Source organism: Eulemur rufifrons, chromosome 16 (genome assembly GCF_041146395.1).
Source record: "Eulemur rufifrons isolate Redbay chromosome 16, OSU_ERuf_1, whole genome shotgun sequence".
Classification (NCBI taxonomy): Eukaryota; Metazoa; Chordata; class Mammalia; order Primates; family Lemuridae; genus Eulemur; species Eulemur rufifrons.
The window spans coordinates 35,429,198-35,441,671 of NC_090998.1; the positions used below are offsets into that span (position 1 = coordinate 35,429,198).

The 12,474-nt window shown below is 40.7% G+C and overlaps 1 protein-coding gene across 2 annotated transcripts in view; it reads left to right on the plus strand.

Moving 5' to 3' along the window:
* ANO6 (anoctamin 6) overlaps positions 1-12,474 on the plus strand; it is a 189,469-nt gene that overhangs the window by 51,452 nt on the left and 125,543 nt on the right. Inside the window, exon 1 of one of the 2 annotated variants that reach the window (XM_069489272.1) lies at positions 5,338-5,451. The exons of the other annotated variant lie outside the window; for it this stretch is intronic. Coding sequence (XP_069345373.1) covers position 5,451 — 1 coding nt within the window. The 5' untranslated portion in view covers positions 5,338-5,450. Of the gene's footprint in view, positions 1-5,337; positions 5,452-12,474 lie in introns of those variants that run through there. 2 annotated transcript variants of the gene reach the window in all.

Here is a 12,474-nt window from a genome sequence, read left to right on the forward strand (position 1 = left end):
AAATAAATCTCTCAATATAATCAACCACACAGGAAATCTGTCAAATGCATCCTTTCGGGGAAATTCCTCCCAGAGCCGTCTGATCTTCTCCTCTGTCTAGGTTGCTCTCTAGGTCCCCGGCACAGCTGGGAATTCCCTTCCACCACCGTCCTGAGGACTCTTTTGCCTCTCCTGTATTGGAGCCCTAGATTTATGTCTTATTCTTTGTTTATTACTTTGTTCTGGGGGAGCACATTTTCCGGTGCCTTACAGAGAAAGAGAGGTAATTTTTTGAGACTTGCAGGTCTGACAATGCCTGTATTCTCTGGTCTTTAATTGATGGCTTGACTAAGTATATGCTTCTAGGGTGGAAATCATCTGCTATCCGAATTTTGAAGCCTTCTTCTTATAAAAGTTGTTCTTGATAAGTTCCTGCCGTTCTGACCTGGGGTCCTTTGTATGAAAACTCTTTCCGCTCTGGAATTTTGTAGGCTTTTTTCTCTTTGAACCCAGTGTTTGGACATTCCATAATGATAAATTTGCTGGAAACTTGGCAGACCCTTTCACTTGGGCAAAGTCCCTTCTTCCCAGTTCTTTTTTTCTAAAGGGGAAAAAGTATCCATCAGTTCTGAGAGAAAAATGTTCTTCAGTTCTGGAAAAATGCCCTTTAATTCTAGGAAATTTCTTTCATTGACAATTACCCTCCATTTTGTTTAATCATCAATAGTTCTGTTATTTGGATTTTTATATTGACTATCCTGATTGGCCCTCACATTTTCCATGTTTCCTGTTTTGCATCTCTGTCTTTTTGCTTAGCTTTATTGGACATCTTCTGAATTTTATCTTGCAAGCCTCCTGTTGAATTTTTTTTTTTTTTTTTTGAGACAGAGTCTCACTCTGTTGCCCGGGCTCGAGTGAGTGCCGTGGCGTCAGTCTAGCTCACAGCAACCTCAAACTCCTGGGCTTAAGCGATCCTACTGCCTCAGCCTCCCGAGTAGCTGGGACTACAGGCATGTGCCACCATGCCCGGCTAATTTTTTGTATATATATATTTTAGTTGTCCATATAATTTCTTTCTATTTTTAGTAGAGACGGGGTCTCACTCTTGCTCAGGCTGGTCTTGAACTCCTGACCTCGAGCGATCCACCCGCCTCGGCCTCCCAGAGTGCTAGGATTACAGGCGTGAGCCACCGCGCCCGGCCTGAATTTTTAATTTATGTCATCATTTTAATTTCCAAAAGCTCTTTTTTATTCTCTGAATATTTCTCTCTCTTTCCCCTCTTTCTCTTTTTGTCTCTCTCTTTGGTAACATCTTGTCCTTATTTTGTGGATATACTTTTTTCAGATCTCTGCAGATGCTGGAGTTTTTTTTTTTTTTTTTTTTTATTTCTTCTTGTGATTTTCTCTCTTCTCCAAGTTGCCTTGCTGTTTCTCGGTTAGGTGCTTCCTTAATGTCTGGAAAGTCTTGTCGCCTCCTGTTGTACAGTAGTGTCAACAGAAAAGAACCCAAACTCTGTAAAAGAATTTGAAGAGGTTTATTCTGAGTTGAATATAACTGACCATGGCCCAGAGCCACACCCAAGAAGCCTTGAGCAAGTGATCTCCTGGTGGTTGGGTTACGGTTTGGTTTTATACATTTCAGGGAGACAGAAATTACGTGTAAAGTCATAAATCAATACATGGGAGGCATGCACTGAAGCAGGGGATTACAGTTGATAGGTGGATTTAAAGATTCTTTGATTTGTAATTGGTTAAAGAAATGAAGCTTTGTCGAAAGGCTTGGAATGTTTTAAGATAAGAAAGTCTGCTAATCATAGAGAAGCCACAGGACATATTAATATACCAAGGTTCAAGTGATTTGTTAAGTAAATTGAGGACCTGCAGGTGTGGTTTAAGCTTTGTCTTTGCATAGCTTTAGGCCTGTTAATGAGTTATACAGGCTATCTCCAAGAAGGGAAGGAAGAGGCATGTCTGACCTCCCTTCTCATGGCCAGCAACTCAGCTTTAAGGTCTTTCTAGGGTCCCCTTGGCCAAGAGGAGGTCCATTCAGTCAGCTGGGGGGCTTAAGATTTTATTTTAGTTCACAGTAGCTGTCTAAAAGATGACTGTAGTCTGTGATAGTGGATAGAGTTTGGCAATTCTGGGACTTTAGGGTGACCTGAGTGGGCTGTTTATTTATTTTTATTGGTTTTTTAGGAAACCCTGATATTAGTAATTTCAGGCCTCTTTTTTAGCTGATCAGACCCAAGAACAAATATTAACCAGTCAGAAAGCTAAGTAGAAGTCTAGGAGTCTCAACATTCAGCAGTAATCTTCTGTGTGATGTCTTTCCAGTGTGGAATCCCCACCTTCAACTATGCCTGGTGTCCTCCCGTGCAAAGGTCGTCTGTGGACTCTTCCCAGAGCGTACATTTCCAGTCTTCTCCTGGGCAGGGGCTAGGGGTTGGGAGGCAGTCACTCGTCTTCAGGCTGTGAGGGAGTGAGACTCGGGGTGTAAGTCCTCCGTATACAGACTTTCCACCCGCCTGCCCCAGCTGCACCCTGACTTCCAGAGGAACCTGTGCTACCAGTTCCTCAGCCTGAGGGCTTGGAATTTAGATGAAATTGCTTCTAAGCTTTCCTAGTTTAAGGTTGCGCTTTCTCCAGTCTGCTGAGCCAGTTGCCACTTGCCTATTTGTTCTCCATCTTCCAAAATTGTGTTACTGTCTCTCCACTTCTATTCTCTTTGTGTTTGTTGGTTCAGGTTCTAGGAGTATTTGGGGAGGGAGCAGAACTAAATGCGAGTGTTTAGCCCTTCATCTTTAAAGTCTCACTGACATGAGGTTTTAATTGCTGTTTTGAGGCATTTGATCACACTTGTGAAACAGATTTCTGTGCCAGCTGTGAATCTCTATTTCACCAGCCTCAGTTCTTTTGCTACGTTGAGTGGGGGATGGGGGATGGTGGGAAGTCCCTGGACCCAGGGTCAGGAGACTTGGGTTCCGTTTCCAGATTTCTACCAACTCTTTAATCCTGGGCGTTCTCGCTTGTCATTATTTCCTGATTTATAAGGCCAAGGAATTGAAATAGGTGGTTTTAAGGTCTCTTTTCACCCATAGATTTATTTTATTTCCAAGCAGTTGAGGTAATCACGTGTAACTGAACACCAGAATAGGAAATAGAGTTGCAGCAGCCAATCAAATGTGAAATTTAAGTTTCGCCTTGTATTTGTCAGTCAGTCTCAGTAATTCTGACATCTTTAAAGTCTCAAGTAGACTTGCAGTACACATTTCATGAACAAGAAACTGTTAAAAGGTTAAAAATTCTGAATTTTTTTTTTCCTCTGGGCTATTTTGAGCTACTAGCAGTTCAGCTCCAAAGCATTCTTGGATTCATGTTCTCAATAGCTAGAAAAAATGTTAGTTTTGAACAGAAGAACAGGAAAGATAATAGAGAAAGAGGTCTATTTTTTTCTCCTTTTTGCCCTATGGCAGGGATGGCCATGCTGTTAGCATCCACCAGGAAACATGTCCTCCCCTCAAAGCCATGTGTGGGGAGATAACAGCTCCATCTCTATTTTTTTCTCTCCTCTAAGTTGCTGCCTCTCAGATGGGTGGGAAGACAGAGTGGACGTTGCATGTCAGGCTTTGGCTGGAAGGCTTGACCACTAACCCAGTGTGCTCAGCTGTGGTCAGTGCGACTGAGGAGCAAATGTGATCGTGAGGCCTGTGGCCCAGAAGCGAAGGTGGGGTTTCTTAGGCCAGTGCTTCCCAAATTGCACTGTACATCAGACACACCCCTACTCGCAGTTACTGGCACACAATATCCATGGGGCAAGGGGTAGGAGTCATTTTGCACAGTTCCCCAGGTTACTGTGATACCCTTGATTTTTGCCCTGACTCTGGGGAGCCATTGTCTTGGGGACAGAAGGCCAAAGAGAAAGTCAGAGTCTTGAGCATGTGCAGAGCTCGAGTGGAAAAAACCCAGCAGAATGGAAACTTGAGCCCAGCGCACCTCGTCTGCTGACGCTCTCCTGTCGATCACAAAACTATTGCAAACTCTCGCCGCTTTCCTCAAGCCTCTGCTCCACACACTCTTCTCTCCTCCTCGGTAGATCATCTTGCTTCTTAAATCAGGGAGGAAAGGAAACCTGCAGGGGGTTCTGCCTCAGCTTTCTTTCTCTTCCTCTCTCCAAAATATTAATGGATGTACATTATTTATCTCTCTGTCTATATAATTATATAGATATATGTTTATAATAATTTGTATAACACAGTTATATGTATTATATTTCATTTATATACATGCCTATAGAAATGTATGCTTGCATTCATCTTTGTTTCCCCCTTCTCACGTCTTTCTGATTAATGTTAACACCTTCACCTACGCCGCTCTCCATCAGCGATCCCTCCTATGTGCTCTTCTTTCACTCCTTTCCAGTGTGTGTGTGAATATGTAATAGGAATACATGTTTCATCTTACAAGGCACAACGAAGAAACAAAAATATATATTCCTCAACCCTATGGCCATCCTAGGTTCTGCTGTACCTCATTCATTCAGTACTTATTAGGATCAACTGCATGCTAAGACCTTGAGCAGGCACTGAGATTCTAGAGGCTCCTAAAGAGATATAGCTCCTTTTCTCATGTGGCTTATAGTCTCTTTTTAACAAGTCTCCTTTAAAAATTACTGCTCTTATTTTTCCCCATTACAGAAATAACACATGCTTCCTATCATAAATTTGGAAGTGGTTTCCTAAAGGGAAGCCATTAAAGAGTTAAAAGCAGAAAAGTACTAGGTCAAAATTCTATTTTCAAAGGTCACTTTGGCTGCTGAAAGGAGAAGGGGTTGGAAAGGGGTGGAAGTTGCTAGCAGATGACCAGTCAGGAGACCAATCAGGAGATTAGTGCAGTAGTGCATATAACAGCTGTTGGGGGCTTGGCAGATGGAGAGAGGAAGACACAGTCAGGAAATCTTCAGCACCCCGGGAGAGTGAATGTTCGGCTGTGGGGAATGAGGGAGAGGGGAATCAAGGATGGCAACCGGGTTTCTGGTTTGCCCAGCTGAGTAGCTGGTGGTGCCATTTACTGAGACAAGAAATAATGGAGAAACCAGCTTGGGTGGGTGCGTGGGTGTGGGGAGGGAACCATAAACTCCGTGTGAACACTGAGTCTGAGATGCCTGGGGTGTTTCCAAGAAGAGTTGTTGCCCAGACAGTTGAATAAATGTATCCGGAGTTCAGAAGAGACATCTGAAATAGAGCCAAGCATTTAGAACCTTTAGCCTAGATGTGTTAACAAATGCCGTGGTATTGATTATAGAGGAGCAAGGTTGCATAGAACCCTGAATGTTTTCAGAAGTAAAGGTCCAGCCAGGGAGGCACCAATAGAATAAACCAGAGCAATGGAAGAACCTCTGAGAAAATAAAACCAAGAGGAGAAGTCTTTAAAAGAAGTCATGGTCAGCTGTGTCAAAGACTGCTGAGATATCAAGTAAGGCAAAAATATAAAATGGGCATTAGGTTTAGCAGTGTGCAAGTCATTGTTGACCTGAGCCGAAGCCAGGTGGTAGGTGGCAGGGGCCGAATTCATGGTGGAGGGGTGCCGGTGTACTTCGAGCCTCGTTGGTGCAGGATTTTGGACTATGTTACAAGGCAGTAGATGCAGTGGAGAGGGCTGATTAAAGTTGTTTTAACTTTTTATGATAACCTCTAATCTTTATTGTTTTATTCTGATTACAAAACAGTATACCCTCATTGTAAAAGTTGTAAACGTTAAAAAATATGGCTGAGAATAATCTGCATAATCACATTCCCCCATATGGATCCACTGTTAATAATGTGAGATATTATATCCTTCAAGATTTTTCTGTGTCCATGCTACCACACCTACACATTTATACAAAAATTTGGTTTATTGTTATGTGGTCTGCTAAAGTTTATATTTTTGTTTGGTACATTTCAGACATGTTACTACGGAAAGCAGATGGATAGTATTCTATTGTGCTGTAGTATTATCTGGATATTGGAGTTTTACTTAGAAATTTTGGTCTCTCGGATGTTACGTTGAACATCTGAACCCGTGTGCCTATTTATATCTTTTTGTATGTGTGCAGGAATTTCTGTGGAACAAGTTCCTGAAGTGGAATTGTGGGGTCAAAGGGTATGCACATTTGACATTTCGATAGTGCTACATTGCCCACAAGGGGGCTTTTTTTTTTTTCTTTAGAGGGAAGAAATTCGAGCATGAAAATGTTGATGAGGAGGAAAATAAAGAATAGGATGAAATCATAGTGAAGCGATCTATAGTGAGAAGGCCAGTGGGAATGGGAGCCAGGGCATAGGAGGCGACTTTGGGCTAAGATCAGAGGGGAGAGGCCACCTCTCCCATGCTGAGTAGGGGAGTGGGAAGGATGGGCTGAGGGAGGCAGGATCCTCAGCTACTGCTACATCTCCAGAGCTTGCTCAGTGCTAGCATATAGCAGGAATGCAACAAATATTTATTGGTTAAATGAATAAACAAATATAATTAGCTTGATTCAGTGGTGGAACTTTGTTTCCATGCTATAGCATCTATTTTTCTACTTTCTCTACAAAATAGCAGGTAAGATTTCCTACTGACACTGGTGAAGAAGGAATTGGAGATTTGAAAAGCTCCTGACTTAGTGAACCCAGTTGCTCAGATCAGACAGGACTCCTACTCTAGGCATTCCTTATCTTTTTCAATCAGCCTGCAAGGCCTGTTAATGCTAATACCTTAATATCACTGGACTACCATCTATTCCTGTTCATCCCCACTACCACCATCACTATGTTAGTTCCAGCCTGGGTTTTCTTATCAGAGCAGCCTGTTAGATGGACTTCTCTTTCCTCTTATGCATCTGTCAGGACTTGGTTTAAGAGTATCCAACTTCCAGCCACGTCGGTTTAGGATTCTCTTCCTGGGCTCCCCTACCCCTATGCAGGCATCTGCTCTCCAGGGATGGTCCTTGGATGTTTATTTACCTAAAACCTTCACATGTAAATGTCTTAGTGACTGTTTTTATATCTCTAAGACCTGTTGTAATCCCCAGCTCATACTGCATGCCAAGTCAATGATAGTTATTTTACGTGTGAAAGTCTGGTGCCTGTATAAACTTGGTACATGAAAAGAAAGGGCAAGAACAAAAGCAGGCATTAAAAGAACTCAAAAAAGACCAGTAACTTAAGACATTTGATCCTGGAACAAGCCTCAGGATTATTACACTCCCTAGGAAGGGGCAAGCTGAGTTAAATGGCATTTGTATCACTTCTGTAATTAACATGTTAAATGCATATTTAAGAAATTTTAAATAGTTGAATCTCTAAGGTGATTTAACTGTATTCAAGATAATCTGTTTATTTAGTAAAATCTTAGTCAAAGAACTACATCGTGATATTTTCAAGAGTAAAAAATGTTTGAATCTCCTTAGCCGTGTCTGGCCAGCTGGAGGATAATCACATGATTGAAGTCCCTGTGGAATTCTAGAAGAAATGGCCTTTGAACCCATTAAGCAAAGAGCTTCCAAATTAGGATACAGCGTTCCTGTTTGGGTCTGCCTGGCTCCCTTCCATCACCAAGCCATTACCACTACCCCCTCTGCTGGGGAGAGTGGTAGGAAGTAGTTACCAACTGGCACTTGAACGATAATTTCAAGTTAGAGATCCAGTTACCAAATAAAGGGTAATGAAAGAAGAAACACAAGAAGCTGATTATTTGTGGAGAAAACAGCATAGTTTCAAGCCTTCTAAAAGCATAATGTTCAGAATTGAGAAATGCAGTAGTTAAATGACTGCAGGAGCAATTGCCAAGAGTCATCTCAGCACTGACACAGTCTGGAGAAGAGGTTATGAGCGTTCACAGGCTGACGAGATCAGCCCTCTATGGCACAGGGCCAGATGCCTCTTGCCAAGGTTCCTCCCTCCCCACCCGAGGTCTGAGTCTCCCTGAGAGCAGCCTCCTTGTTCAGATCACACTTAGTGACGTCTTTAGCAGTTAGGATGGCCATCGCCATCGCCACTCCTTCAGCAAAAGAGAATGACTGGGGCCGGATCTGGGTGCCCTCGTTCTGAAAAGTCCCCCGGGGCTACTGAGCTATGAAAGGGTGAACGAGATCCCGCTTTTGCTGCTGGGATTGCACTCCACTCTTTCACTGTGTTCCCTCTGAGCAGGGGCAGCATGATGAGCGGTAGCTGAATATGAATTTTTAAAATTTTTTACTTTTTTTTTTTTAAAGACAGGGCTCGCTGTGTTGCTCAGGCTGGACTCTAATTCCTGGGCTCAAGTGATCCTCCCATTTCAGCCTCCTGAGAAGCTGGGACTGTGGGACTACAGGCACAAGTCACCGTGCCCAGCTTGAATATGAATTTAAATCATCTTAACCATAAAGGCATTCACTTATATTTAGCCAAAAGTAATACCCTGAACTAATAAAACTGATCCCTTCAGAAGGAATTTTTGTTGTCTCAGTCTACTATTTAACTGATGGCTTGAAAATGGTATCCATACATTCAAAATTTAAGTAGTGCATATGATTTAGAAATACAGCAGAGAATGCATAAAAATGGAATTTAGATAGAGCTAACAGTTCTTGAGTTTCCTCTTTTTCAGTGTTAGACTGAATTTATGTATACTTTTCTAATTTTTTATGTAACAGAACATTTAATAAACTATCATCAGCATATTTATTTCTCAACATACTCCAAAAGCTATGCCCCTCTTAAAAAAATGAATAGAACTTCAAGAAAGTTTAAATGTAATATCCCCCCACTCATTTGCAATACAAGTGGCTAATACTTGTTGAGTATTTACTGTGTGTAGATGACTGTGCTAAATATTTAACATGCCACAACTCATTTTATTTTTAAAACAAGCCTGATGGCTAGTACTGTTCCCATTTTTCAGGTGCAGACATTGAGGCATAGGAAGGTCAAATGTGCTGCCCAAGCTCACACAGTTAGGGAGCAGTAAGTCTGGGATTTTCATTCAGGCCTCCCTGACTCCAGCAGCCAGCCTTACAGAAGTTAAGCCCTCATTTGGTCATTCATTCAGCAGATAATTATGAAGCGCCTGACATGGCACAGACACTGTCCTAGGCACTTGGGATTCATCAGCTATGAACAAGGTGAAATCTCTGCCCTCATGGAACTCACATACTCAATATGTAATTATTAATTAAGTGCTAAAGAAAAGTATAGCAGGGCAAGGTGACAGAGAATAGTGGCTCTACTGTGGGGCTGTTTAAATTAGGATTTCAGGGACAGCCTCTCTAAGGCAGGGGTAGTAATGGGAGAGAACAAGCTACCTAAGCCCAAGGGGCGGGGTGATATAGTGGTTAAAGCATAACCTATGCGCTCCTGGGTTCAAGTTCTGATTCTACTGCTTATTAGCTGTGTGATCTTGGGCAAAATCCTTTACTTCTCTGTGCCTCTTCATCAATGGTGTAAAGGTAAATATAGTACTTAACTTTATTAGGGCTACTGTGAGGATGAAGTAAGTTCATATATGGAAAGAACATAAATATAAAACAGGCACTGGAATGTATTAAGTACTCGTTGAGTGTTAGCTATTATTATCTAGGCCCATGGGAGTGGTGAGAAGTAGCTGGTTTCTGGTAGATTTGGAAAATTCAGCTGCTAGGACTTACTGAGGAACTGGATGTGGGGGGAGAAGGGAAAGGAGTCAGGGATGACTCAAGTAGTTTGGGACTGACTGATTTGGTGGATTTGGGAGTATTTACCACAGTGGGGAAGACTTGAGGTATAGCAAGCCTTTTTTCGGAGGAAAGACACAGTGGAGGGCAGATATTGATGTATTTGTGTTTTGTTCATTTTAGAAAATTTAGAAAACATAGACAAGTGTTAAGAAAATGAAAATCACCTGACATTCCACTGTGCATTATCCTTTTGCCTAAATTTATTTTCACTTCCACACAAGTCTTAGATCGTAAAATAATACAGGTTTTGTTTTGTTTCATTTTGTTTAAATTATATACTCTTCAGTTTATTGGAAAATGGCTCATGGCAAAGGGAACAGTTAAAACGTAGGCCAGGTGATAAAAGCCCTGGCATCATGAGAGTCCTTTCTGCCTCACCACGGACAGCAGTTTGGACTAAAGGCTTTGGAGAGCTCTCTACCCAAGCTGGGTGGAGCATGTAATAGATTTTGTTCCTTCTCATCTGTCTAGTTCTTAGAAAGCCCCTGCTACCTGGTACAGCCTAACCCATAACAATTAGCACATTTAAGCTATGCTTTTTTTTTTCGTTGCGGTAAAACATTAATACACATAACCTAAAATTTACCACTTTAACCATTAAGTATACAATTCAGTGGCATAACGTGCATTCACACTGTTGTGCAGTCATCACCACTATCCATCTCTAGAACCTTTTCTATCTTGCAAAACTGAAACGGTACCCATTAAACAGTAACTCCCCATTCCTCCCTCTCCTGGCAACCATTATTCTACTTTCTGTCTCTATGAATGCGACTCTTCTAGGTACCTCACATAAATGGAATCGTACATTTGTCCTTTTGTAACTGGCTTATTTTACCTAGTGTAATGCCCTCAAGATTAATCCATGTTGGAGCATATGTCAGAATTTTCTTCCTTTTTAAGGCTGAATAATAATCTGTTGTGTGGTTGTTTCATCCATTCATCTGTCACTGGACACTTGGTTTGTGTCCAGCTTTGGTTATTGTAAATAATAATGCTATGAATGTGGGTGTGCAAATATCTGTTTGAGTTCCTGCTTTTAATTCTTTTGGATATATGCTATATAAAGTTGTATAATCTATTTTTTTTCACATTGAGATATATTGCTGAAATTTTCTGTGTCATGAATATCCTTTCATAAATTATTTTAAATATTTGCATTATATGCTATCATATAGCTATGTCCTAATTGACTTAAGCAATCAAGTATAATTTCCTAGAAGGAGAACTATAAGATCAAAGGGTAAGACTAATTTTAAAGCTTTTGCTATGTTTACCAAATTGTCACCCAGAAAGCTCATACCACCTGACACTGCCAATAGGTGTGTGTATTTCCAGCACCTTTGCTAATATTAGGTATTAATAAGTTTATTGTTAATTTGATAATTAAAAATAGTATATCAATTCTGATTTTCCTTTCATCCAAATTTAGGATTCACTTTCTCAGCGTTTGTTTGTAGCCGATTACTGGGGGGAAATATTGATTTGGTAAATATTCAACTCGTGAGATAATGAAAGAAGATGACAATCCATGGGGTCCTTCCTTCTTCCAGTCGATTAGTCTTTTGTTCTGAGGTAATTGGCTGGTCCTTTGCTCTGTGTGTATATGACGAGCCGCTGTAGTGGGGTTTTGAGTTCTTCTGTTATCGGGAGTTAAATACATTCTTAGTTGTTACAGGTTCACAATTCCTTACAATTCAGACATCCAAAGAAGCCTGGAAAAAAATTTTTTTGGTAATTCATTTGGTTATAAAACCTGATAGAACTGAACCCTTTGATGAAGAAATCTGACTTCAGCCAACACAAAACTATTTATATTTTTTATTTATCCCCCTCAGAGTGAATATTCATATGTTTGGCTGCAAAATCTGAATGTGTTTGAGTAATCTGAATGTGTTTCCAGACCCCATGGGGAGTGCATTAGTAAGGGAAACAATATATATGTGTAAGAGTTATTTTTTTTTTTGTAATTCTGAAAAATTCTGAAACACAAGGTTTTGGCATCAAAGGGATAAGAAGAGAATGTGGATGTATAGTGTTCTTTTCCTTTTATTTCTACGTTCTCATTCCTCATAGGCTGCAAAAACTGGTTTTGAAGTCAGGTCTGCTCTGGTAGGTTAAGCATGGAGTTATGACTCATGTGCTTTGAATTTAAAGACAATAAGAATTTAAGAGTGGTGTCTTCTTTCATCCCCAGGATATGTACAATCATTACAGTCTGGGAACTGACAGGTCGGTGATTACAGCCAAGTTTCAACTAAGCCATAGCCAATTACAAACCCAGGATAATGTTCAACGGGGAAGCCTGAGGGTCTTAGGAAACCTGAACCAGTTGGACTGTGAAGTGATAGTGATAGCTTTCCAAGATGTTGTTGGGACATATTTCTAAAATTAGTACCATTTGTCCTTCATAGAATATCAACTGTCTAAGCCAAGCTTTTAAAATCAATACCAAACTGGAAAAATTAAATGACAGCATTCTTCTGGTATGTGATTGATTGTTCTTAATATTAAATCTAAATTTTTAAACATCTGTTTATTAAATGGTAAAGGTTGCAGAAATGAAAAAGCTGATCCTCAATTTGATATGAAATTGCAAGGGGCCCCAAATAGCCAAAACAACTTTGAAAAATAACAAAGTTGGAGGACTTATGTTCTGATGTCAAAACTTAACTGTAAAGCTACAGTAATCAAAAAGTGTGGTCCTGGCATATGGATAGATATATAGACCAATGGAATAGAATTGAGAGTCCAGAAATAAATCCATACGTCTATGACCAGTT